Source organism: Diaphorina citri, unplaced genomic scaffold, assembly GCF_000475195.1.
Source record: "Diaphorina citri unplaced genomic scaffold, Diaci psyllid genome assembly version 1.1 scaffold783, whole genome shotgun sequence".
NCBI lineage: Eukaryota > Metazoa > Arthropoda > Insecta > Hemiptera > Psyllidae > Diaphorina > Diaphorina citri.
Window position 1 is genome coordinate 59,655 of NW_007378216.1, and position 27,011 is coordinate 86,665.

Here is a 27,011-nt window from a genome sequence, read left to right on the forward strand (position 1 = left end):
GAACCAAGTGAGGGAAGTAGGTATACGAGTAGACAAAATCATATGAGTAAACAAAAAGAACGTGTCACATATAAACAGTGGTCGAGTAGCTGAATTGGACACTGTGGGTGTAGATATGGATTGCGATGAGGGAAATGGTGCAGACACCAATAGAAACGTGAGAAGGAATAATGAACCAAGTGAGGGAAGTAGGTATACGAGTAGACAAAATCATATGAGTAAACAAAAGGAACTTGTCACATATAAACAGTGGTCGAGTAGCTGAATTGGACACTGTGGGTGTAGATATGGATTGCGATGAGGGAAATGGAACAGACGCCAATAGAAACGTGAGAAGGAATAATGAACCCAGTGAGGGAAGTAGGTATACGAGTAGACAAAATCATATGAGTAAACAAAATGAAGTTAGCCATGGAAGTAGTCATACTAGTAAACAGAATGAAGTTAGCAATGGTTGTCGACATAGCTCGAATCTCAATAGAGACGATGAAACGTTTAGTGAAGTTCACGATCCACTATTGGAGTGGAAAAAAGCGAATAGACCTAATGAACATAGTCATAGTAAACTTAGTAATGAGAGTAATAATAGAATTAATCGTGAAAACAGTAGGACTAGTGACATTAATCATGAAAACAGTAGGACTAGTAATGAAAATAAAAGTAAACTTAGTCATGAAAGTAGAACTTATAATTAATCATGAAAACAGTAGGACTAGTGACATTAATCATCAAAACAGTAGGACTAGTAATGAAAATAAAAGTAAACTTAGTCATGAAAGTAGAACTAGAAGTGAAAGCAGGAACAAATCTTCAGACCAAAGTCATTCTATAACAGACAATCCAATACAGAATGGGGTAGACCGATCTATATCGTATGGCCTACACGAAGAACGCGAAAACAGTCGAAGTCACACGGAAACGCCCGAACGGTCTAGTCGCGAAAATTCACGAAGAAAAACGAATACGCGAGGTCATCCGGAAACGCCCGAACGATTTGGCCGCGAAGATTTCCGAGCTTCGCACTTCGTCAATGATTCCGGAAACACGCGAAGTCGAAACACGACAACGCACGATTCGGATCGTATCGAATCGTTTTCGGACGCGGCGATTAATCAGTTCCCCTCCGTGCGTAGCAGTGGCGAAGAGAAAGATTTTGAATGTACGGTTCACAATTGAGTTTAGTATACCACAAGTATACGAAGCTGGGCATATCTTGCCCCTCGAACACAAGTTTAATTGAGAGAATCTGACAGGATCATTCGGTAGACAAGGGGGAGCATCATTCAACACCCGAGACAGAACTTCAAAGTCACACTTGCAATCCTTATAGGGGAACTCTCCTGTTGCTAATTCTACCAGAGTGATGTATTGGAACTAGAGGACTGGGGATGTAGAGAATGATGATGATGATGATTATTTGAACTAGATGACATATGATGAGAGGTTAACGAGTGATAGGTGTTTGCACTAGAGGGTTGACTGTTACTATAAACTTTTGTTTGTATTTGATTCAATTTGATGCACAGAGAATTTCAGAGTTTAAAATACACATAATAAATGTGGGTACTCTAGGTATTATAAATTTGATAAATAAATATTTCTTAGGATAATATAAATACACATTCTGCTAGAAAAGAAAAATTATCTTATGGTTGTAAAATATTGCATACTGACTACCTACTCAATTGGATTTATAACACATAAATAGGGTAGGTGCATCCTACATAGGGACAGAGTGAGGACACAAATGACACAATCAGAAATATCGGTCTCATACCCTCAAGTAGGAAACATTATTTATAGAGTGAACATCTATGAGATGAGATTTGTGAATTCGTTTTTACGCCCAAAACTAAGATGAAATACAAAAGAAATGTCAAAAAATAGATAATATGGGCATTCAAAAACCTAGAAAAACATGGAATACCTATGATTAAAATGTGTGATTTATCCTACTAGGTTTTTTATCTATACTTAATATTATTTTATTTTTTCTTTATAAAACAAGAAAAATGTCCAAAGTATGCAGGTATTTGTCAGTAAATAAAAATATTCTTCTGTGACAATACACGTCGTTCAACAGTAAATTACTTACATTCAAATCAATCAAAAAATGTAATCAGTTTCAAGTTCAAGTTGATGTTCTTTTGGCTTGGACGTCAAAGTCGTTTTTTTTTTCTATTAGACTTGTTTTTATTTATTCATATACATATATGTTTTGTAGATATAGGTATAAATATGTTAAAATTTAGTTATTTTACATCAAAAATATTTTCTTTTAAAAATAAAAAAATGACTAATTTTGATTTCTTAAACATACAATGCGGAATTTTAAGTACAGCTTGATCTTTTTTCAAGTGCCTAAACAAAAAGCGAGACAATTAGGATATAAACAAATAACAAACAAAACATAATGAAAAAAAAAAAAAAAAAAAAAAAAAAAAAAACTGAAGTGTTTTTGTGATTAACCTAACCCTATGATAACAGTAATCAATGCTCATTTGTGACAGCTCCTGTTTGTATCAATTTTCCATTTACACGACTTCTGAACAAATAGACATAGTCTTCTTCTTCCTAGTCTTTTCCTATTTAGATAGGGTCAGCACCCCTTATTTAGATAGGGTCAGGGTGTAACTTATCAAATTAAAACTTGGTTGTTAGGTACCTGTCTTATCAATGTAAAGGTTGGAAATGTACTGATACTTACTTGACTATCTATTAAAGTCTGATAATACTTTTGTTTCTTGTAAACATATTGAAAACAGGGTGTCAATTTTGGAGAGTAAATAATTTGAAACCTAAATAGTTGGGAGTTGCATTTTTTTTTAACCTTTTCATTGATTCATTTTTTTTTTTTTTTTTAAAGAGTATATATCTTCTTCTTTTCCTCTTCAGTTTTGAGATCCCTAGAGCCTAGATCCAAAGTTTCAGCCATTGGTCCATGTGTGTGTCTGCCTGTGTGTCTGTAAACAAAATATCTCAAGAACGGTAAGAGCTAGAGAGTTGAAATTTGGTATGTAGATGTCAAATGTGACAAGTTAAAGAGTATATATCTTCTTCTTTTCCTCTTCATACCTAGTTCCTAAAACAGTGCCTACAACATGAGATCCTGACGAAAACATGTGGAGTAATAGCACACATTTTATGAAGATTTCCTGTAATTTTATCATAACTTAACAAATTCTAACCAATGTCAGTAGGTTGAATTAACTCTTAAAAGTATGTACCGTATTTTGTTCAAATTGATTCTTTGTTCGATGTGGTTAATCACTGTTTACATTGGAAAGCCAATGATTATGATTAACTAGAAGACCCCGGGGACATGGTCCTTAACTTTAACTTATTGTTTAAAATAAATTAATTCTGTTTCTCCTGTAGTTGAATTATTTGTCCATAGTTAAAATGAAAGTGTCGATACACTAAGCTGGTGGGGCAGGTAAATATCTCGATTCTATTGTTCTTCACACAGGCCGGCCGCTAATTGACGGACGCGCGCTGCGGCTCTCTCATAATACTATCCCAGCTGAGAGAACAGATTCATCTTTTGTCACAAGTCCAAGTTGACATTGCGTCTGGTAGGTTCAGGGGTGTAATATTTGGCTCTATTGAGGAGCGGACTACCAGGCACGGAGTTACATTCTGATAGTCGCCTGGGTGGGGGCATGGGAGGGGAAGGGGAGACATTATGTCGCCTGGGCAGGCATGGCGAAGACTCGAGATTACGACGGAGAGGGGAGGGGGAGTAGGCAGGAAGGGGAGAGTAAGAGGAGAAAGGATTCGTATTGGAGACCTGTACAAACGGATTGGTGGGATGATAATTTGAACTAGATGGAGTGACTTGACTTTGGTTGGATTGAGAATTGTATGGGTTTGAGTTTGACTGATAAGGGTTGGAACTGGAGGAGGGCTGAGAGTTTATTTGATGAGGATTTAACGAAGGGAACGGGTTTGAACTCGAGGGGTGATGAGGGGTTAACGAGTAATAAGTGTTGGAACTAGAGGACTGGGGATGTAGAGAATGATGATGATGATTATTTGAACTAGATGGTAAGTTGAGCTAGTGGATTGAGGATTGTATGGGTTTGAGTTTGACTGATAAGGGTTAGAACTGGAGGAGGGCTGAGAGTTTATTTGATGAGGATTTAACGAAGGGAACGGGTTTGAGCTAGAAGGGTGATGAGGGGTTAACGAGTAATAAGTGTTGGAACTAGAGGACTGGGGATGTAGAGAATGATGATGATGATTATTTGAACTAGATGGCATATGATGAGAGGTTAACGAGTGATAGGTGTTTGCACTAGAGGGTTGACTGTTACTAGACTGAGGAGGTGTTAGTGAGTGATAGGTAGACTGATGTGAAGTTAGCTCACTGACCCGGCGTAATAGACGTGGTGAGGATGCAGACTCCATGTGTCTGTTGTGTCTAGGGGGAGGGGAGGGGGGTGTCGAGTTCCCTCCCACACCGAGATGATATTTGATATAGGAAGTAATCTTCTGCTTGGCATTGGAGTGGGATTGTTCCTCACTTAGTTTACTAGAAGGATCCGGTACATAGTATCGGTTAGGTGATACGGAGGCAGACCTATAGTAAGCATGCTGTAACTCAGAGGTATTCCTCTGACGTCTGAATGGTTGAGGAGAGGACAGAGGGACAGCAGATGCGCGACCTAGCCGGGGTTTATTATTACTATTCTTAACACTGAGTGCAGGACTAGATGCACCACTTGTTTCAATGACTTTACGATACCAGCCTGGAACATCCACATAGAGATTCTCATAGCGACGTAGGAATGGGTGTTCAAGAAGTTTCCTGTACTTGGGACGATGTTGATAATCCTTGGTCAGACAGAGGGATACAAAGTTCTGAAACTCTGCAGAGAATCTGACAGGATCATTCGGTAGACAAGGGGGAGCATCATTCAACACCCGAGACAGAACTTCAAAGTCACACTTGCAATCCTTATAGGGGAACTCTCCTGTTGCTAATTCTACTAGAGTGATACCCAAGGACCATACATCCGCCCGGATGTCATAGTCTGGTTTCTGAGGGTTTGGGGGTTCGATTCTCTCAGGCGCCATGTAAGCAGCACAGCCTGCATTCTTAGTTCTCGCCTTGGAGTCCACGAGTCTCCCTGAGATACCAAAGTCACACAACTTGATATTTCCTCTCTCATCAAGTAGAATATTACTCGGCTTCACATCGCGATGTATAACACCATGCGTTTCCTTGAGATAATGCAATGCCTTCACTGTACTTAGTGTTATCTTACCACAGATAGGTTCTGGCACAGACACATGTAGACGTTTCAACAAACGATCGAAACATGTCGCCATGAGTTCCATACAAATCCATACATCACTCTCTGTTATGAAACACCCAAGACATCGTACAATATAATAGAAGTATCATGTTTGAATACTGGCAGAGGCAGAAATTTTCCAGCCATACGTTTCCGAATAAGCATGGATGTAAAAGTTCCAAGGCACATTAAACTAAGATATACATAAGCTTAGAAGTAACCACTGTGTCTGAGTGGGTATCACATTCAGCTTGCATACTGGAAGTCCCAGGTTTGATTCCCAAAGTTTTATGGGGTCTTATCGTCCCAAAAGAGAAGAGAGACAGGATCTATAGAACCTTTTCTTTTTAGGATAAAATCCGCCCTGGGCGGAAATCGAAATCACAACCTAGTGCTTTCAAGGCAGCCGAGCTACCCTCCAAGCTAACTAGACTGGCATCACTGGTTTTGTTTAAAGGTAAACCGAGAAATATTCTCTTGTTTTGTTTGCAGAATCCAGTGGGCAGAACATCAGATCTCAGTTATCACTAGACCCAGCTGAATTCACTACCTACAAGATAGGATTGGACACTGCCATCAACTTTACCGTCAGAGAAATCAAAGCTATGCTGGCGTTTGCTGAACACGTGTCTGGAGTGCTCAAGATTTCTTTCGATGAACCAACCAAGTGAGGGGTGAATTTATTTTTATTTTTTGAAGAGATTTGATAGAGGGAATTGCTAAGGTCGTATCGTCCCGAAATCGAAGAGAAAAGAAATACAGGATAGGAGAAAGTCAGCCGTTTCGAGAACGAACATTATCCGTTAAGGATGAAATTCGACCCCGGGCGGGAATCGAACCCGCGGCCTAGTGCTTAGAAGACTGGCGCGCTACTTTCCAAGCTAACTAGGAGCCCGTTCCCATTTGTGAGTTTCATCCGATTTTTTTCCGAATATCCTGTAGGCAATGTAATTTAATTGACAGTGTTCGCACCACACACGACACGATTTTTCCGAGCGGCACAAAAAAGGCCTGCTGGCAATGTAATTTAATGAGAGTGTTCCCACTACACGACATGATTTTTCCGGGCGACACAAAATGTCCTGTAGGCAATGTAATTTAATTGACAGTGTTCCCACTACACACGATTTTTTCCCCAAAAGACAAGTGGGTACAGGCTCTAAGGTAGCTGCAGATGAGTTAAATAAGAAATGTTCTTTATATTAACATTTACAATGTATTTCTTTTTTTTTTTTTTTTTTTTTTTACAAATAAAAAAGAACGTTGGACCGGACTTTCATCATTGGAAATATTTAAAAAATTGAGATCAAGAGAAGAAACTGGATATTAAAGCTTTGATGAGCACCAGGAATTTATGTTTCCAAGAAGCAGCCAAGATTATACCAAGTGCAAAGCAAGCTAAAGATTCTTCAAGATATGCTGTGCCGACAAGCAATTCATTCAATGTCTTGAGTGAATTAAACGACAATTTCCCCATGTTGAATCCAGGTCCTGCAGCCAATAAGACGATTGACAAATATGTACCGCCCCCTCTTCCATACAAGTCAAATGTTTCGCGTCCCAACAGAAATACTCAATCCGGGAAGAAAAGCCTGAAAAGAGATTCTCGTCCGGACGTTTCGTTCAGTTTGAAGAAGAAAGTAAGAAATGAGGTCAAGGAAAAACAAGATAACACGGTCGCTCCTCTGTTCTACAAATTTACTGCTCAAAGAAGAGAAGAAGAAGGACTGATGAATTCTCAATCCTCTGGTTTCAGTTTTGCTGCAGCTGCTGCAAGTCGTCCTACTTCCAAATTTGCAGATCAAATTGATTCTTCCCCAGTTAATACTCAAAACACTTTCAATTTCCCTAGCCAAAATCCAGGAAGATTTGGAGTTAGTCTGGTTGGTCCAAATATTCAAAAGATAAGGAATATGAATTCTAATTCTAGCACAAGGAACTTTATTCAGGATTCTCGATTTGTATTTAATTCTAATAGTACTGCTAATTTTTCAGATGAGGATAGTTCGGACTTAATGGATATTAATCCTGCAAGTCCGCATCTTGGTTGAATAGATAGGTACTTACCTACCTTTTTTTTTTTTTTTTGTTACACTTTTATTTTTGTAGGTTTTCTTTTTAAAAGAAGGTTTTTTCCCTAAACTTTTTTTTTTTTTTTTTTTTTTTTTTTTTTTTTTAAGGTTACACCCTTATTTATTGTAGGTTTTTGCCTATACTTTTCTATGTTATTTATTATCATTTTTATTAGTTTGTTTATGTCTAATTCAGATAATATTGTTAATGATATTTGCCCTAATCAAACAGTTATGCAATGGAATATTAATGGTGTAACAGATATACGTAAAAAAGATGAACTTAAAATTCTATGTAAAACTTTCAAGCCCATCATTGTATGTTTACAAGAAACACATTTACTCCCTGCACAAGGATTTGATTTTCTACAAAACTTTTCTATTTATAGAAAGGATTACACGGAAGGATTAATTGCTTGTGGTGGTGTTATGACGATGGTCAGCAAGCATCACTATTCCGAAGTTATCCCGGTTTCCAGTCCTCTTCAAATAATAGCAGTCAAAGTCAAAATTGTGTGGCTCAGAAAATGAAGTTAGCCATACTAGTAAACAGAATGAAGTTAGCCATGGTAGTAGACATAGTTCGAATCTCAATGGAGACGATGAAACGTTTAGTGAAGTTCACGATCCACTATTGGAGTGGAAAAAAGCGAATAGACCTAATGAACATTGTCATAGTAAACTTAGTAATGAGAGTAATAATAGAATTAATCATGAAAACAGTAGGACTAGTGACATTAATCATGAAAACAGTAGGACTAGTAATGAAAATAAAAGTAAACTTAGTCATGAAAGTAGAACTAGAAGTGAAAGCAGGAACAAATCTTCAGACCAATGTCCTATAACAAACAATCCAATACAGAATGGGGTAGACAGATCTATATCGTATAGCCTACACGAAGAACGCGAAAACAGTCGAAGTCACACAGAAACGCCCGAACGGTCTAATCGCGAAAATTCACGAATAAAAACGAATACGCGAGGTCATCTGGAAACGCCCGAACGGTTTGGTAACGAAGATTTTCGAGCTTCGCACTTCGTCAATGATTCCGGAAACACGCGAAGTCGAAACACGACAAAGCACGATTCGGATCGTATCGAATCGTTTTCGGACGCGGCGATTAATCAGTTCCCCTCCGTGCATAGCAGTGGCGCAGAGAGAGAGTCGCAGGATACCACCATGATGAATTGCTATACCCCACTGAATCCGGAAAAGCTCAAGATTGTATTCCGCCACTGTTTAGAGAGAGGAGGGGGGGAGGAGGAGGAAGGAGTGAGGGGGAAGGTCCTTGTGTACAATTCAGATGACGAGGAAAGTTGATGCTAGCTGATTTTTTTTTTTTTTTTTTTTTTTTAGAGGTTTGTTAGAGATAACTGTAACTGATAAGGTAGATCGGAAGGGCTTTTTTTTTTTTTTTTTTAAAGAGGTCTGATAGAGGGAACTGTAACTGATAAGGTCCTATCGTCCCGAAAGCGAAGAGAGAAAGTCAGAATAGGGAAAAAGCCATCCGTTCCGAGAACGAAACTTATCTGTTTAGGATAATATGTAAAGTGTCCCGAAATTTCGCTCTCTAGTGTGAATACCTAGGGTCACAAGTGATGACTTTTGAATAAATTGATATTTCATGAAATAAACGTACAATACATACCACGTCTTCTGACACTATTCTTATTTATTTATTAGCTAAATTCCATTCATTTTCATTTCCAGCGCAGCGTTAGGATTTTTCAAAATCCCAACGCTAAATTCTGGTATTCTCGAGGTAAATTCTGTTTGTGTGCTTGATTTATGGAGTACATACCACGTCTTCTGACACTATTCTTATTTATTTATTTATTAGCTAAATTCCATTCATTTTCCTTTCCAGCGCAGCGTTAGGATTTTTCAAAATCCCAACGCTAAATTCTGGTATTCTCGAGGTAAATTCTGTTTGTGTGCTTGATTTATGCTTACAGTTCGATGTAAAAATTTAAACCTTCAGCCTCGACATATTGCATTGAACAAGACTCAGCCAGGCAAATACGTAAAGATCTCTTTCAAATGAATCTATTCAACGTACGAATCCAAACTCAGAGAAGGTAAAATTTCAGACCATGAGGTTGTGGTTATGTACCGGATTGGGATGAGACCATGAGACAGGATATTGTTTCTACAGTTTCTCATGGGAGTGGTAACTTAAACAAGATTAGTTTACCAACCTTGCCTATCTCAACCCGGTACATAACCACGACCTGAATAATACAGGTACTAGAAAACAATCTAAATCATGATTTATTCGATTGGTTTTTGTGGATACCACAGCACAAATCCAAACTCAGAGAAGGTAAAATTTCAGACCATGAGGTTGTGGTTATGTACCGGGTTGGGATGAGAACATGAGGCAGGATATTGTTTCTACAATTTGGCATGGGAGTGGTAACTTAAACAAGATTAGTTTACCAACCTTGCCTATATCAACCCGGTACACAACCACGACCTGAATAATACAGGTACTAGAAAAGAAACTAAATCATGATTTATTTGATTGATTTTTGTGGATACCACAGCAATACTAAGCCTCCACAGCCTCCTTTACTATTTCCATTTCTATTACTTGTATAAAATTTCTTTTTACTCTGGTAATGCCACCCCTGGTCGCTACTCAATTGTCGGGTTGCACTCAAAGGCTGAGTGCAAACCGAAAGAATAGAGCCGAAAAAAAACTTCGACCTTGCTGGGAATCGAACACGAGACCTTCGGATTGCAAACCTAGTGTGATAGTGATATAGTGTGATAGTGAAGTTCCATGAGACAGGATATTGTTTCTACAGTTTGGCATGGGAGTGGTAACTTAAAAACAAGATTAGTTTACCAACCTTGCCTATCTAGGGGAAGGTTGGATGGAAGAGAATGCCCTAGGCATTAATCCCGCCCCTGAGTTAGGATTTTTCAATTTTTTTTTTTCTTTCTTTATTCAATTTTCGTTTTCTTTTGTTAATTTATTATTTTGTTATTTTGTTTTGTGTACCTGCTGTTTGTAAATATTAAATCCTAATAAAGTGTAATATCATAATAATAATAATATCTCAACCCGGTACACAACCACGACCTGAATAATACAGGTACTAGAAAACAATCTAAATCATGATTTATTTGATTGATTTTTGTGGATACCACAGCAATACTATGCCTCCACAGCCTCCTTTACTATTTCCATTTATTACAAATAAATACATATCTTATCTTATCTATTTCCATTTCTATTACTTGTATAAAATTTCTTGTAATGCCACCCCTGGTCGCAACTCGATTGTCCTCACAAGGCTGCGTGCAACCCGAACTCCAAGAATAGAGCCGAAAAAAACTTCGACCTTGCTGGGAATCGAACACGAGACCTTCGGATTGCAAACCTAGTGTGATAGTGATATAGTGTGATAGTGAAGTTGCTTAGGTACTAGAAAATGTTCTATGTTCTAGTTTTATATAGGTACATACCTATATATTTTTTTTTCTCTTTTTTTTTAATTTAAGCAAGGGTCTATTGTAATTTATTTTTGAAAATATTGTACCAAATACATGAGACCTTGCTATATTTTTTTTTTCTCTCTCTTTTTTTTAATTTAAGCAAGGGTCTATTGTAATTTATGTATTTTTGAAAATATTGTACCAAATACATGAGACCTTGCTTAGACTGCGGGAGTAAAGGGACTTTTCAGTCTCATTCTGGCAGTATACAGGGTATATTCTATTCTATTCTATTCTACTTATACTCGTAATGCCAGCTGCAATAGCACGTTGAATGCACTAGTTTCCAATAGATCACTAAAAGTATCATATCGTGTGGTTGGTACAAAAATGTATAAAAAGGTTATAATAATGCCAGCGTCAATAGCACGTTGAATGCACTAGTTTCCAATAGATCACTAAAAGTATCATATCGTGTGGTTGGTACAAAAATGTATAAAAAGGTTATAGCTGGAATCCAAGAAAGAGAAAAATTAAGAAAACTCATTTGTAATGTAGATGATAATAATAAGTAAGGCAAGATTTGATCTGAGTGTATAATAATAATTTTTAACTTTTTTTTCTTCTAGAAATAAAACAAAACATGGTTTAGTTAACCTATATAAAGTTCTAAACTATAAATGAATATTTTTAATGATAAAATCTATTAGAACCGAGGTAGTTGATTCTAAGGAAAATTTAAACCATTCACCAAAAAATTGAGCTAGGATTAACATGCTTTAATTAAGTAAATATCAGATTTTTTTTTTTCTCATATTCCATTTACTACCTATCTTTTTACCTTAGATACATACATATGAATAGTGTACCAAGTCTTCAAGTCAATTGGCCTAGAAAAGGTAGTTCAAAATTTGACCCAAACATACAGAAATCTTAAAAGAAAAGCTAGTAAAAAAAAAAAAAAAAAAAAAAAAAAAAAAAAAAAAAAAATACACCCAAAAACCCTGATTAAGTATTTCAATAGGCCTTGGCCTGAGAATGGCAAACTCCTTCCGATGTTTTTCAAAGGATTATTGTATTTTGTGCTTATTAAAACTGCTAACAAAAACGAACTCCTCAGTCCTACTTTGGCAGTCTAAATAAAGTATTTATTTTCTGTTCTATTCGGAAGGAAATCAACTGGGCATGCACATGTCCGCCCCCTTCGGACACGGAAGTTGCTTAGGTACTAGAAATTGTTCTACTTATAATGCCAGCAGCAATAGCACGTTGAAATCCGTTGAATGCACTAGTTTCCAATAAATCACTAAAAGTATCATATCGTGTGGTTGGTACAAAAATGTATAAAAAGGTTATAGCTGGAATCCAAGAAAGAGAAAAATTAAGAAAATTTTAATGAATTAAAACTTATACAAAACATCATACAGATTAATGATAAAGTTTCGCCATGGTCATCTCAACAACCAGTTGTTAGAATGTTAACAGACGAAAGCAAGAAATCAATTTTACCTTATGAAGCCCGTAATTTATTTTACGAATTTAAATCCAAAAAACAAGGAAGATGCTTATTTGCTTTTTCGGACGGTTCAAAATCAGCATTTTACACAGGATTTGCCTTTACCTGTGAGAACGAAGTTCGATCTTATAAGATGAACAATATGTGCAGTATATTTACAGCTGAGTTGTTGGCCATTTATCAATGCATAGAATATGTATGGTCCTTGGCGATCAATGGAAATCTGCTTTATCCCGAGATCGTAATTTGTTCGGATTCTAAAAGTTCACTCATGGCGATCAAAAATATTTTTTCAAGCAATGGAATTGTTCAAGACATCATATACAAAGTTAAGGAACTTCAGGATTTACATACTCAAGTGGAGTTCCTATGGGTACCTAGTCATTGCGGCATTGCTGAAAATGAAAGAGTCGATTTGGCTGCTAAGAATCCCACTAATCCAATACCCTGTGAAAAACTTTACCTCGATGATGTAAAGAAAGCCAACAAGAAAATTTTATTACATGAATGGGAAGATGATTGGCAAACGAACTTTGGAACTAACAAGCTATGGAAAATTAAAAAGGATATAAAACCGTGGAAATCCTCGTATAAGTTCCACAGAGTGGACGAGATAGTTGTATGCAGATTAAGAATAGGACATTCTGTATTAACTCATAAACATCTATTCAAACGAGAGCCCCCACCTGTTTGTCAACACTGTCAAGCCATCCTGTCTTTTAAACACATACTCATTGAATGTCCGGCATTTGCAATGCAAAGGAGAAAATGGAAAATTGGAATAAATAAAAAATCAATATTAACACTTAAAAGGAACCTTATAGGACTTAGAACAGAATAAATCAAATAAATTCGAAACACTACAATTACCCAAACATCCTGAACTAATGAGAACTAAATAATCAAATAATCACCAACTAAAACTAAATTCTGGAATGTACCAACTAAGTATAACTAGAAACTATGAAAGTTGAAAAATAGTATACAACTAACAACTACATTAACTATGTGTATAATGTATTTTGTGTATACTTAGGAAATTAATGGCTAAAATAATAAAATAAAAATCATAACAAAAACACCAAGAGTGCTGAAATAAATGTACGGTAAACGAACAATATGTCACAAAAGTGCCGGCCAATAATGCTTAAAAAAAGAAAGACTTACTGTCAATAAACGTAATGACTTATAGGTACTTGTCGTATGAATACTAATAGGAAATGACTTACCTATTAGACTTACTCAAAAGTAGACAATACGGAATACCGTGAATTCCGTATAACGAACGTTGCCGGTAGCAGGTAAGTGCAATATTGCTCATTTACTAGAGTACATTTTAGAGATTTTAGACTGTCAGCATTACACTCAGTCAACAGAAACGTATTATAGCACCTTAAAATAACTATAATGCACCTAAAGAAACACAATAATGCTTAAAAAAAGAAAGACTTTATACTGTCAATGAACGTAATGACTTATATATACTTGTCGTATGAATACTAATAGGAAATGACTTACCCATTAGACTTACTCAAAAGTAGACAATACCGTAAATTCCGTATAACGAACGTTGCCGGTAGCAGGTAAGTGCAATATTGCTTATTTACCAGAGTACACTTTAGAGATTTTAGACTGTCAGCATTACACTCAGTCAACAGAAACGTATTATAGCACCTTAAAATAACTATAATGCACCTAAAAAAACATCAAGAGTAACGGGTGGCGCGAAAACGTCAAGAGATCGAAGAAACGCGACACCCCGACAGATAAAAAAAAAAATAATAATCCCAAAGTGGCAAGCTGGCAGGTGATAAAAAAAATCCTATTAGTTTAGAAAAAAAAAAATCAGTAGTACCTACCTATTTTATAATTACTTCGTTTTTACACCTTTGGAAAATGTAGGTAGGTACACTACTAAAATACATTTATTTTATTATGTCAATACAAATGATGCTCCTAGAAATATTTTGTTGTGAAAACTTGAAAAAAAAAAGGTATTTGGTTTAGTGGATTTGGAATACGGAAAAAAATAATTGACTTCGTAAAACAAAGTATCCAACTTAATGAATAAAGACTACCATGTTAAAACGCCTTAACGGAGAAAGAGCTACATACATTTATTATGTGAATACAAATGATGCTCTTAGAAAAATTTTGTTGTGAAAACTTGAAAAAAAAAGGTATTTGGTTTAGTGGATTTGGAATACGGAAAAAAAAAAATAATTGACTTCGTAAAACAAAGTATCCAACTTAATGAATAAAGACTACCATGTTAAAACGCCTTAACGGAGAAAGAGCTACCATCACTATAATAATTATATTTTTCGAAGAGATCCTAACCAGAAAGTTCTTACTTAGTGTCCGTAAGAACCATCTTCTTAAGTGAGGCTTAAGCCTAGTACCCACCGAAAACATTTGTTTCGCAGCAGTTGTGCAACAAATGTTTCGAATGTTGAGCAACTTTCGAGATAAATCCTATATACTAAATAAAAAAATCAAGATAAAAATTTTTCAGAAGCAAGTCTCTGGAGAGAAGAGAGGTTGCTGGATTGTTGCAATATCCATTTCTGGATTGTTGAGAAACAATGTTTCTGATGAAAATGTTGCCAATGGGTATTAAACTAGTCATTTGATAATATAATATAATAATGGAGTTCTCACCATAAAAATAAAATGTGACTGGTGCGTTTGACAACATTGCTTCGTCTTTAGAGGATTCATTGGCTCCAAAAATTATTTACATAAAATTCATTAAACATAAAATGCATAAAAAAGTAACAAGTAGGTATACATAAAATGCATAGTTACGACATCATAAAATGCATAGTAATAAGTATACATAAAATCTATGGTTTGTTATCATAAAATGAATAGTCAAGTAAAAAGTATACATAAAATCCATAGTTATGACATCATAAAATACATAGTCAAGTAAAAAGTATACATAAAATCCATAATTATCATATCATAAAATGCATAGACAAGTAAAAAGTACACATAAAATCCATAGTCAAGTAAAAATAGTACATAAAATCCATAATTATATCATAAAATGCATAGACAAGTAACAAGTATACCTACATAAAATGCATAGTTATGATATCATAAAATGCATAGACAAGTAATTAGTTTACATGAAACGCATAGTTATGTTGTCACATCTTCTAACATATGTATTGCTTCGGTAAAAATGCATAGACAAGTAAAAAGTATACATAAAATCCATAGTCAAGTAAAAATAGTACATAAAATCCATAATAATTATCATATCATAAAATGCATAGACAAGTAATTAGTTTACATAAAACGCATAGTTATGTTGTCACATCTTCTAACATATGTATTGCTTCGGTAGGACTTGCATATCTAGCACTCTGATTTACATCTGAAAACAGGAAGAGAACAGATTTATTACAACAATATTCCCAGCCAGGCCCACGAAGTGAGTTTAAACTCCCTCAAGTTTAATCTCGGTTCAAGCAATCTGATTGGCTATTTTTTTATTATTATTATTTTTTTTTTAATCAAACAATCAGATTGAGAGGTAAACCGATTTTAAACTCACTTTGTCTACCCCGCCTCAATGGAATGGTAACTTGTTTTGGTACACACACTTGGTAAGACAAGTTCTAGGACACACGAATTCTGCATGCAAAGACTACAAATTAGAAGGTAAATACATATGTAAAAAACAAAACAGGTATATATATATATATATTTTTTTAAGAGGTTTGACAGAGGGAACGGTAACAGCTAAGGTCTTATCGTCCCGAAATCGAAGAGAGAAGGAAGACAGGATAGGAGAAAGCCAGCCGTTCCGAGAACGAACCAGGATAAAATCCGCCCCGGGTGGGAATCGAAGCCGCGGCCTAGCGCTTACAAGGCAGACGCACTACCAACCAACCGAACTAGGCTGGCAAACAACAGGTATTAGAACCGAGTTGAGGGGGTGTTTCTCTTAGGCTAAATACAGAGTGGAACGGAAAGCAAAGAGCATAGAGCGTTTTCTCCTCAGTTCTATGCGGTTTGAAGTTGTCGCTCCCCTTTACCTACTCGATGCGCTATGCTCTACCCTCTGTTTTTGTTCTAAGGGGGGGGGGGGGGGAGAGGGGGGGCAAAACTAACGGGCTAAAATTTTCATTCGAAAAAACTCAAGGCATCGTATTTTCTAAACGAGCTTTAGGAGATATTCCTGTACTTTACTTTGGCAATAATCGAGTGACTTTTAGTACGGAGCTTAAATGGCTTGGATTAAACTTAGATTCGAAATGGAACTTCAAAAAACACCTGCAAATTACAAGGAACAAATGTCTTAAGGCAATGAATGTGTTGAAAGTAATAAATAATAAAAATTGGGGTGTTGGCAGATCTTGCCTGATGAAATTGTTCAACGCCTTTATCAGGCCCATAATGGAATACGGATCAGTAATATATGGATCTGCAAAACCGAATGATTTGAAGCCTTTGAACACAGTCTATCACTCTTGTATTCGCATCATCACAGGAGCATTCAGAACATCACCAGTGCCGAGTTTATGTTAATCTAAGACACCGGCAAATTTTCCCAGTAATCCAGGTTCCCCAAAACCAATTACAAATGAAGAGGGGCCACGATTTTTTCCCCCAGTTTATCCAGGTTTCCCATTTTAGTCGGGTCCCAATTGGACAGGTTCGACGGTGTTATTATTTTAAACGAAAATTTAAACGGACTAAATCACAACACAGAATATTTACACAGGAGACAATTTGAATGGGTAGAAGGCAGAGCGGACCAGGTCCGAAAATCGACTTTTTGAGTACCTACCTATTGTATATCGTTGGGAAGAGCGCGAAAATATCTGTATTACTATTGGTTGCTAATTTCACTTTAGTGGTGTATTGGAATGAGAGCAAAAACAAAATGGCTATCTCCAGTTAAAATTTGTCAAGTCCTAATCTTTAACTCTGTTTATTTCAAAACGCCTTTTTTGGACTTGGTCCGCCCTGCTTAGTCATTCAATTAACAAAACGGAAACTTGTTAAATCAAATACGGAACATCATAATGAAATTATTATACATGCGATAGTCAGTCTATTCTGACAGTTTTGACTACACAACATAACTGGCATTCCAAGCACTTCACAAAGTACCTAATCGTCCGTGCTAAAGAGAGACCTCAACTCTTATTGGCTGAGAGAGCTAGGTAACTTTTCTAACCATCACTCGTCCACCAATCGTCTTTGATTTAACATAATGAAATTATTATACATGCGATAGTCTATTCGGACAGTCTTGACTACACAACATAACTGGCATTCCAAGCACTTCACAAATTACCTAATCGTCCGTGCTAAAGAGAGACCTCAACTCTTATTGGCTGAGAGAGCTAGGTAACTTTTCTAACCATCACTCGTCCACCAATCACATCGGTCGTTATTTATTATTATTATTATTATTTTTTTTAAGAGGTTTGTTTGAGGGCACTGTAACTGCTATGGTCTTATCGTTCCGAAATCGAAGAGAGAAGGAAGACAGGATAGGAGAAAGCCAGCCGTTCCGAGGTACGAACTTTAACCCTTCAGGATAAAATCCGCCCCGGGCGGGAATCGAACCCGCGGCCTAGCGCTTACAAGGCAGACGCACTACCAACCACTAGGCTAACTAGGCTGGCAAAGGGCTTTTTTAACGTCATTGTATATAACCATTAAGGTTTTTAGTGAGGGGGGTTTTACCCTTCATTCAACGATAAGCTACCCGCTTACTACTCACATTAACCTCACCCAGCCTAAGTGGCGCATCCGGATATGTTTATTTTTGGTTGGCACTGTTGGCATAGTGGGACTTTTTAGTCTTAGCCGACAGTATAAATAAGGTATATTAAATAAATAAATAAAATATTTTTGGAACGATCAAGAAGGTAGGTTTTTTTTTTTTTTTTTTTTTTTTTCCGCTCTTCCACCCAACCAAAGATAGGATAATAAAGAAGGGGGAAAAGAGATTTTTTTTTTTTGTCAATAGCGACGGACGACAGAGCAACTTTCTGTCACAAACTGAGCATTGGGCATTCCATTCCGATCATTACACAGAATAGCTTCAAACACAAACCTTGGTTAGTTTTTGGTCACATGAAGAGGTAGTGACCGGTGGTTATAGATAGTCACACAACAGGGTGAGTTTTTAGTTAAATTTATTCAGGGTAACTCTGAGACTACAGGTGGAACGCATGTGAGATGATGGTACCTATTACACAGAATAGCTTCAAACACAAACCTTGGTTAGTTTTTGGTCACATCAAGAGGTAGTGACCGGTGGTTATATAGATAGTCACACAACAGGGTGAGTTTTTAGTTAAATTTATTCAGGGTAACTCTGAGACTACAGGTGGAACGCATGTGAGATGATGAAAGAAAAGGAAAGTGAGACATATGTGATTAGTACTCAGTAAATAGAAAATTAGTAAATAGGAAACCTTATTAATAAATATTAATGAAAAAAAAAAAAAGAAAACAGAGAAGTAAGTAAGAGGACTTATGGTCGGGCACACAAAGAGAATTTAAACTCCGTTCAACTTAAATAGTAAACTTCAGCAATCTGGCTGACAACTTTGAAATCTAATCTAAATCTTTTTTTTTTTTTAAAGAGGTTCGACAGAGGGAACTGTAACAGCTAAGGTCTTATCGTCCTGAAATCGAAGAGAGAAGGAAGACAGGATAGGAGGAAAGCCAGCCGTTCCGAGAACGAACATTATCCCATCAGGAAACAGCCTCTCTAATTATTATTATTATTATTCTATTTATTACTTGTTTCCATTTAATAATAATACAACATAATATCAACAGAACATAAAAAATCCATATAAATAGTATACAGATCTGTAAAAGCAATGCTTGCATCACGGATGGGGAGTTCATTTACAATGGAACTTTTGGGTTGTATGGAAAACGAATACTACTTCACTTTTTGTCAAATGGTAAAATTTATTTATTTGTTACTTACATTATACAGGAGGACTAGTTTTGCATGTGGGGGCATCTTCAACAATTAACTCTAAAAAAAAAAAAAAAAAAAAAAAAAAAAAAAAAAACGGGGCCCCTCCCCCCGGGAATTTTTTTTTCTTTGTTAAGGAAAAAAAATGGGTCCGTCCCTCCGGGAATTTTAAGCGATATAGTGATTAAGGAAATCAAGTCATTACCTATGTACCTACTTAATTTATTTAATATTCAGTTTATTATTATTCTTGATTTGATTTTTGGTTTTACTTTTATGTAATGATTTAAAATCAAGACTAGAGCCCGTTCTCCCTTTATTCCCAATATGATGTTCAAGTCACCCATCCATTTATTGGCCTTGCTCGGCGTAGCTTAACATAGATGACGCTAAAACCGGTCTTAAATGATCGACTGAATGACTTTTCGTAGTAATGAACTTATTCCCTTTGAAGAACGCAATCCAATTGAAACATCTATGCTTTTCTAATTCAACTCTTCTTCTCATATTTATACTTATGATTATTATAGTAAGCAGACTCTAGTGAATTTTATTATTTCCAATCTTTGAAGCTTCATCAAACAATCTACTTTGAAGAACAAGAGTTCCTTGAATTTCCGCTTGAATCCACTTCTATCTCTACAAACAATGGTCTCAAGTCATTTATCACGATTCTAGCATTATCTAAACATCTTGTCAAGATCTATCTGACAACGGGCATCGCCATAACATCAGCAATAATGTCTTTCATAATTTCCTTCATGATGTTTAGTATTCTGAAGAATACCTCATCAACACATGCTGGGAACAAATCCTACTCTACTATCTCTGGAGTGTTAATGACTATTTCGTGTTGTCAAGATCTATCTGACAACGGGCATCGCCATAACATCAGCAATGATGTCTTTCATAATTTCCTTCGTGGTGTTTAGTATTCTGAAGAATACCTCATCAACACATGCTGGGAACAAATCCTACTCTACTATCTCTGGAGTGTTAATGACTATTTCGTGACATATTGCCCGCGCAACAGAGGTAATTCCACATCTAGCGACATCTTCACGACATTAGGTCCCATGTCGTGATATCATCAACTTGAAATGACTGTCAAGAGAAGAGAGTAATATTTTACTAACTGAATTAGCTCAGCACGCTCCCACTGGGATTTCTCACGAAAAGATGGATGGTAGTTTAGTGGAGCTGAAAGTTGAATGATGATTGGAATATTTGTATCAAAAGGCGGCCCTTATTCTTTCTTCTTGGTCCTTTTTACTTTCCTTATCCTATAGGAAGGAAAGTAATGTAATCGGGTCAAAATTTCGATGGTCAGTTTTTAGTGCCAAAACACGGTTTTTTTTTTTGTTTTTTTTTGGCTTTATGGTTTTCTGGACAAAATTTGCACCACCATTTTCGTGTTCCTGGTAAAAAGACCTTTAATTTGATATATAGGTCGACCAGGTTTGGATAAGTCCTTCTATGGGGACAGACAGACAGACAGACCGACCGACAGACGACACCGAAGCGAATACACTAGTCCGTCCTTTATACCTTTTTATTACTATTGTAATAATGAAGGAAGGACGGACTAAAAACTACCAAAAATACTAATAAAGAAAAGTAAAAATAAAACTACCTACATAGAATTACATTCAAAATTGTATCTTCAATATGAACCACCCAAGACCACTTCCCCAAGAGGCAGATGCTCTTAGAAAAGCAGCCCCAAACATTCCATCTTGAATATAGTACGGTGAACACTTATATATAGACTTACCTGCTTACAGATAGAGACTTACCAGAACAAGTACTGCCACACCATAGCGGTACAAACACCGACACAGATGCACCAGAATAGGAGAACGACGAAGATTTAAGATAGTAAATTTCGTTCATTTTTATTTTTTAGTTCTAAATCTTAGTTTTAGTGACTTTTGTATGAAGCCCTTGAGCATTACCTATATACAAACAAACAATTCTATTCTATTCTAAGAAAGCCAGCCGTTCCGAGAACGAACCTTACCTGTTACCTGACCGAATGGTAGCCTATCGCTTACCTCACAGCGATGTTTTTTTTATTTTTTAGTTCTAAGTCTTAGTTTTAGTTCTAAGTCTTATGAAGCCCTTGAGCATTATATACAAATAAACAATTCTATTCTAAGAAAGCCAGCCGTTCCGAGAACGAACCTTACCTGTTACCTGACCGAATGGTAGCCTATCGCTTACCTCACAGCGATAAGTCGTGTTTTTTCCCGCAGCCAGAATCTTGTTCTTGGTACATACATCAGTGGGGACATCTGCACAGTACTTGAACTGTGTCTTCCCTTCACCACACTCCAATAACACCTGCAAATCAAATTATATTCAATTATATTAGGGGTTTTAGGCCATCTGGCTAAAGGACTATAAACAGAGCAGATCAGCGTCTAGCTAGGGGACTATAAACAGGGAGCAGGGTGCAGGGAGTAGATTAGTCCAAATTTCCTTACGCTATATCAATAGCGAAGGTTGAGTGCGAAGGGCACCCCACTCGGAAAATTTTGTTTAGCCAAAACCAGTTGGCCTCAAAGCGATCTGCTATATCAATAGCGAAGCTTGAGTGCGAAGGGCATCCACTCGGAAAATTTTGTTTAGCCAAAACCAGTTGGCCTCAAAGCGATCACTCTAAAACTGATTGAGAGGCATTCAAATTTGTATCTTCAAGATGAATCACCCAAGACCACTTCCCCAAGAGGCAGATGCTCTTAGAAAAGCAGCCCCAAACATTCCATCTTGAATAAATCCCTTGAGACATATAGTGCGGTGAACACTTATAGACTTACCTGCTTACAGATAGAGACTTACCAGAACAAGTACTGCCACACCATAGCGGTACAAACACCGACACAGATGCACCAGAATAAGAATGCTAGCACGCGTGGCTCCCCTAATAGTTTGGTCACGTCCTTCAAGATGTTGGGTGAAATGGAGGATTGAACGTTCTGGAAACCAAAAGGAAGATGAGAGTATAAATCGTTTTATTTTTATTGACTAAAGAAGAGAAGAAGAGAGAGAAAAAAGAAAAGAGAGAAGAAGAAGATGAAGAAAAAGAGGGGATGAGTAGGAGGAGGAGAAGAAAGGAATGATAGAGGAAGCTGTACAAACAACGGAGGTCTTATCGTCCCGAAATCGAAGAGGACAGGATAGGAAAAAGTCAGCCGTTCCGAGAACGAACGTTAGAATTTCGTATGAAGTTCGCGCCGGGCGGGAATCGAACTTAGGCGCGCTACTCTTCAAGCTACATATCTGAGAATCCTGCTAGACCAGTGTAATTACCTTAATCTTGCTGGATACAAACAGATCAAACAGTAGTATGGCTAGCATCAGATAGAATACAGGTGTATAGTTCTTGTCACCAAGGAATCGAACCCCCGACCTAGGCGCTTACAAGACAAGCCAAGCTAACGAGGCTGGCGTATGTGTTTTTTGGAATCATGCCTGTTTCGTTCTAAGCCCGCCACTCACGATGAGTTTTATCGCATGAGATGATCGCATTAGTTCATCTCTTACAATAGAATTTATCATGAGAGGGTATTTTCCATCAGATAAGTTCGACTGATCTCATAAATTTTCAATATTTTTATCGTATCAGATGAACTTTTCTGGCCGTGTGTGGGGGTTTTCCTATCAAAATATCAGTTAAGCCTATTTGTTTTTAGAATGTCGAGATCCTGCTCGCATGAATCCATTGTAGATCTGATGAAAGCGGACTCGAAAACTAGAGTGTGTGAGGGTTGATCAGATCAGATTTATCGCATCTCATGCGATAAATCTGGTCGTGAGAGGCCGGGAAACCTACCTGATTTTCCCTCGTGGCAGTAGGAATGTACAGGATGCCGTAGAATGTGGCCGCAGTCAACACGATAAAACTGAGGAACAAAACCTTCTGCACTTTGAACCGATCTGATATGGCTCCGAACAGGGGTTTAGCCAGTAGACCGAAGATGGGCAGAAATGTGTACATGGTGCCCACGGTGACTGGAGAGAAACCAAGCTGCTTGGCCAGGGTCGGAATGAACGGAACGATAGGTGCCGTGCCTGAGAAACGAGAAAATAGATATTTGTTTAATATACATATACAGGGTGTCCCAGAATTTATGCTTAAGCTGTTTTTCGAGGAGCCTGTTTTAAATTGCGGAAAAAAAAACACGTGTGGGAAAAAAAGAAGAAGAGTACTTCACCGCTGTTTTTATTTCGGAACAAGTGCTACATTAGACGCATGTGGTCTGTGTCGTAGCATGTCCCTTAGATGATACTTCCCGTGTAGATGCTGCGTCAACACGAGAACACCAGAACTTAGCCTGTTGAAATATTTAAATGTCACCGGCATTCTATAGAATACCAAGGTGTTCTATAGAATGCATAAATTGACCAGATAATGCAGCCTAGGTAGCTTATATAATACCATACTACTAGATAGCTATCGATTTCATTATACACTTTGCCCAAAAACGCTAGATATTCTATAGAACACCTTGGTATTCTATAGAATGCCGGGTTCGAAATGTCGACTTACCTGCGTTCCAGAGGAAGTAATGCAGTTTCATAGGAAACAGGTCGAGGTTTATTTGAAACAGCGGCATTGTGAACGCGCCCTTATCAACTCTTCCGCCTTTGAAAGAGCCTCTTCCCAGGCAATACTGTTCAAACAAGTGAAACATATGTCAATTGGTTAATTCCCTTCATTATTAAAACAAACTGGTTATACCTAAGTACTTTCATTGTAACTGTTTAGGGTTTATACGCTTTTCTACGTTAGGTAGCGCCACTATGCAAGCACGCTAGCAGAGGAGCAGAAAGAACTGCGCAGAAACGTATGCGCACAAACACATTAATACGTTGCCTGCGAGGGAGCTTTGCTCGGGACATTTGATGTTATAAATGATATACCCATCCGTATAAGCAGAGCTTGTGCCACGGATGGGTAAAAATGGAGTCTGACGTACAGTAAAGGGGAAAAATGGAGCTCGAGAGGGAGAAGGGGGGGGCCTAAATACGGCCCTGGGTGTAAGAGGCGTTCTCTGCCACTTGACTCACCTTTGACCGAGGCCTCCATTCCATAGCGAGCTTTGGTCTTGAGTACATAGTGCCAGACCAGATGAATTCCACACATGATCAGACCCACGTGACCGAACAATTGGAATGTAGAGCTGCCTCCTTGGTAGGTGAAGATCCAGCCGCCTACCTGACTCCCCAGTGAAACACCTAACCCGGAACAGAAAGAAGATAGGTGAGTGAAACACGTAACCCCGGGCGGGGTGGAACAGAAAGAATCAGGTCAGTGAAACACCTAACCCACCCCGGGCGGGGTGGAACAGAAAGAAATCAGGTCAGTGAAACACCTAACCCACCCGGGGCGAGGTGTAACAGAAAGAAATTAGGTCAGTGAAACACCTAACCCACCCCGGGCGGTTAACCCAGTGGTAAAGCGCTTGCTTGCCATGCACAAGGTCCCGAGTTCGATCCCTACCATCCACAAAAATTCATACTCATTTTTCAATCGCAAATATTTCAACGGGTTACTTTCTGGTGTTCTCGTGATGACCCAGCATCTAAACGGGAAGTATTGTGTTTCTTCTCGCCGATCTGATGAGAGGCATAACTAGGGTGACCATAATTTTTTTGGCCCAAAGCGGGACGCAGTCCTTTTTGGACGAAGGGGGGGGGGGTGAGGTACAAACATATTTTATACCCACTTAACTAGGTAGCTATAAACATAAAAAACACAAAGACATTTACATATACATGCTGACATGCATTTTTGAAATTTAATTCTCTGTTCAACTTACCATTAATACTTCTCTGACGACAAATTTTTCTTAACACGGAATGGGCATACTACGACGTGTGTGTGTGTGTGTGTGTGTGTGTGTGTGTGTTTGTTTGTTCGAACTTTATGCCTGGCCAAACCGCTCATCCGATTGCTATGAAACTTTGTCAACTTATTGCTTGCACTCCCGTGAAGGTTATAGGCTATTTTCCTTTTTGTTAAGCTACGCCGAGCAAGACCAGTAAATGGATGAGTGACATGAACGGCCATGCCTTAAGGATTTGGATTTCGGCTAGTATAATAATAAAAATGCTCTTGACACATTTTCATTTTCTACCACATTTTTTTAATGTTTCTTTTTCTTGATTTTTCTTTAAAAATCGAAATGAGCGCTTGCTGAAAGGCAGCAGCCAGCACACCTGATCTAACGCCTTACCCACTCCTTCAAACACAGCACCCACGAGTCCCTGTATGGTAGCTTCGGTTCCAGGGGCCGCGATGATGTTAGCATACGAGGCCATAGTCGGCCAGAAGAGGCCGAAGGTCACCCCGTTGAGGAGTTCAATAGTTTTTAATAATGTTTCTTTTTCTTGATTTTTCTTTAAAAATCGAAATGAGCGCTTGCTGAAAGCCAGCACACCTGATCTAACGCCTTACCCACTCCTTCAAACACAGCACCCACGAGTCCCTGTATGGTGGCCTCGGTTCCAGGGGCCGCGATGATGTTAGCATACGAGGCCATAGTCGGCCAGAAGAGGCCGAAGGTCACCCCGTTGAGGAGTTCAATAGGGACTGCGCCCCAGGGGTTCGTCAACATGGCGTACAAATAGAACCGGACGGCGAATCCCAGGAGAACTAGAGACATCGAGTTGATGTGGCCGAGCTTACGAAGAAACCAACCTGCACGGGGAGGACACGGGATTAATTAAAATGAAACACACTTTGCTTAAGCCAATATATTTAGCTTGGTAGGTGGCGCGTCTGCCTTGTAAGCGCTAGGCCGCGGGTTCGATTCCCGCCCGGGTCGGATTTTATCCTGATGGGATAAGGTTCGTTCTCGGAACGGCTGGCTTTCTCCTATCCTGTCTTCCTTCTTTCTTCGATTTCGGGACGATGAGACCTTGGCAGCTACAGTTCCCTCTGTCAAACCTCTTCAAAAAAATAATAATAATAAACACACTTGACTTTATCCGAAAGGGATGAGGTTCGTTCTTGGAAACGGCTGGCTTTCTCTTATTTTATCTTCCTTCGATTTGAAGTCGATAAGACCTCAGCGGTTTAAGGCGGTCTCTTCTTGATCCCTTGTGTGCCACATCCATTTTAATTTAGGACTATTGCACTACTACCCCAGCAGTTACAGTTCCCTCTTTTTTTTAAGAGGTTTGACAGAGGGAACTGTAACTGCTAAGGTCTTATCGTCCCGAAATCGAAGAGAGAAGGAAGACAGAAGAACTTCTCATTATTATTATTATCATTTGTACTGCCAGGATGAGACTGTACAGTCCCTTTACCCCAGAAGATAGGAGAAAACCAGCCGTTCCCAGAACGAACCTTATCTGTTTAGGATAAAATTTGGCCGAGATTTGAACTCACAACCTAGCACTTACAACGCAGGCACACTATTTACCAAGCTAACTAGGCTGGCTTCAGAATCTTCAAATCAATCTAATGATCAATATAACATGCAGAACATTATAATTAATTAGTCTCAATTGAAGATCGTGTTTTACGGGAGCGTATGCCGTGACGTCAAAGTTCACGATTTACCGGTATTTTTAAATCGATTTATCTCGGGATCTAGAAGTCGTAGAAGAAAAAGAAAAAATTCGTTGGTCCTCATTTTTCCTGCTCTATGACTTTGAAACATCACCCAAGTAAGCGCAACTGATCTATTGTAATTAATAA

General features: G+C 37.9%; 4 protein-coding genes and 1 long non-coding RNA gene across 7 annotated transcripts in view; 2 read left to right on the forward strand and 3 right to left on the reverse strand.

Moving 5' to 3' along the window:
• Positions 1-62: 62 nt before the first annotated feature.
• On the forward strand, positions 63-8,712 carry LOC103512030 (serum response factor homolog B-like). Of its 3 annotated transcripts, none has more exons than XM_026825628.1 (3): positions 63-209; positions 382-434; positions 7,896-8,712. In XM_026825628.1, the coding sequence occupies exons 1-3, from the start codon at positions 116-118 to the stop codon at positions 8,691-8,693; spliced, it is 945 nt and encodes a 314-aa protein (XP_026681429.1). In that variant the 5' UTR covers positions 63-115; the 3' UTR covers positions 8,694-8,712. The 3 variants fall into 3 exon arrangements, with proteins under 3 accessions (XP_026681429.1, XP_026681431.1, XP_026681430.1); XM_026825630.1 differs by lacking the exon at positions 63-209 and adding an exon at positions 687-1,150 and having other exon boundaries at positions 235-565; positions 8,536-8,712; XM_026825629.1 differs by lacking the exon at positions 63-209 and having other exon boundaries at positions 235-684; positions 8,173-8,712.
• LOC103512031 (dual specificity mitogen-activated protein kinase kinase hemipterous-like) lies at positions 3,039-5,392 on the reverse strand. Its single transcript, XM_026825627.1, has 2 exons — positions 4,231-5,392; positions 3,039-4,024 (listed from the first exon to the last, which is right to left on the reverse strand). Exons 1-2 carry the CDS (start codon positions 5,341-5,343, stop codon positions 3,548-3,550), a joined length of 1,590 nt encoding a protein of 529 aa, XP_026681428.1. The 5' UTR covers positions 5,344-5,392; the 3' UTR covers positions 3,039-3,547.
• A 3,499-nt stretch (positions 8,713-12,211) lies between the features above and the next one.
• On the forward strand, positions 12,212-13,174 carry LOC113468592. The gene has a single exon (XM_026825621.1). It carries the CDS (start codon positions 12,293-12,295, stop codon positions 13,172-13,174), a length of 882 nt encoding a protein of 293 aa, XP_026681422.1. The 5' UTR covers positions 12,212-12,292.
• Positions 13,175-13,303: 129 nt separating this feature from the next.
• Positions 13,304-14,440, reverse strand: LOC103512022. Its single transcript, XR_541508.2, has 2 exons — positions 14,029-14,440; positions 13,304-13,746 (listed from the first exon to the last, which is right to left on the reverse strand). It is a non-coding gene; the product is annotated as an uncharacterized LOC103512022 (long non-coding RNA).
• A 1,207-nt stretch (positions 14,441-15,647) lies between these two features.
• The window catches only part of LOC103512034, a 13,175-nt gene continuing 1,811 nt past the window's right edge, over positions 15,648-27,011 (reverse strand). Inside the window, exons 2-5 of the mRNA XM_026825622.1 lie at positions 23,853-23,976; positions 23,136-23,374; positions 21,490-21,643; positions 15,648-15,718 (exon numbers count right to left, since the gene is read on the reverse strand). Coding sequence (XP_026681423.1) covers positions 15,648-15,718; positions 21,490-21,643; positions 23,136-23,374; positions 23,853-23,976 — 588 coding nt within the window. The remainder of the gene's footprint in view (positions 15,719-21,489; positions 21,644-23,135; positions 23,375-23,852; positions 23,977-27,011) is intronic.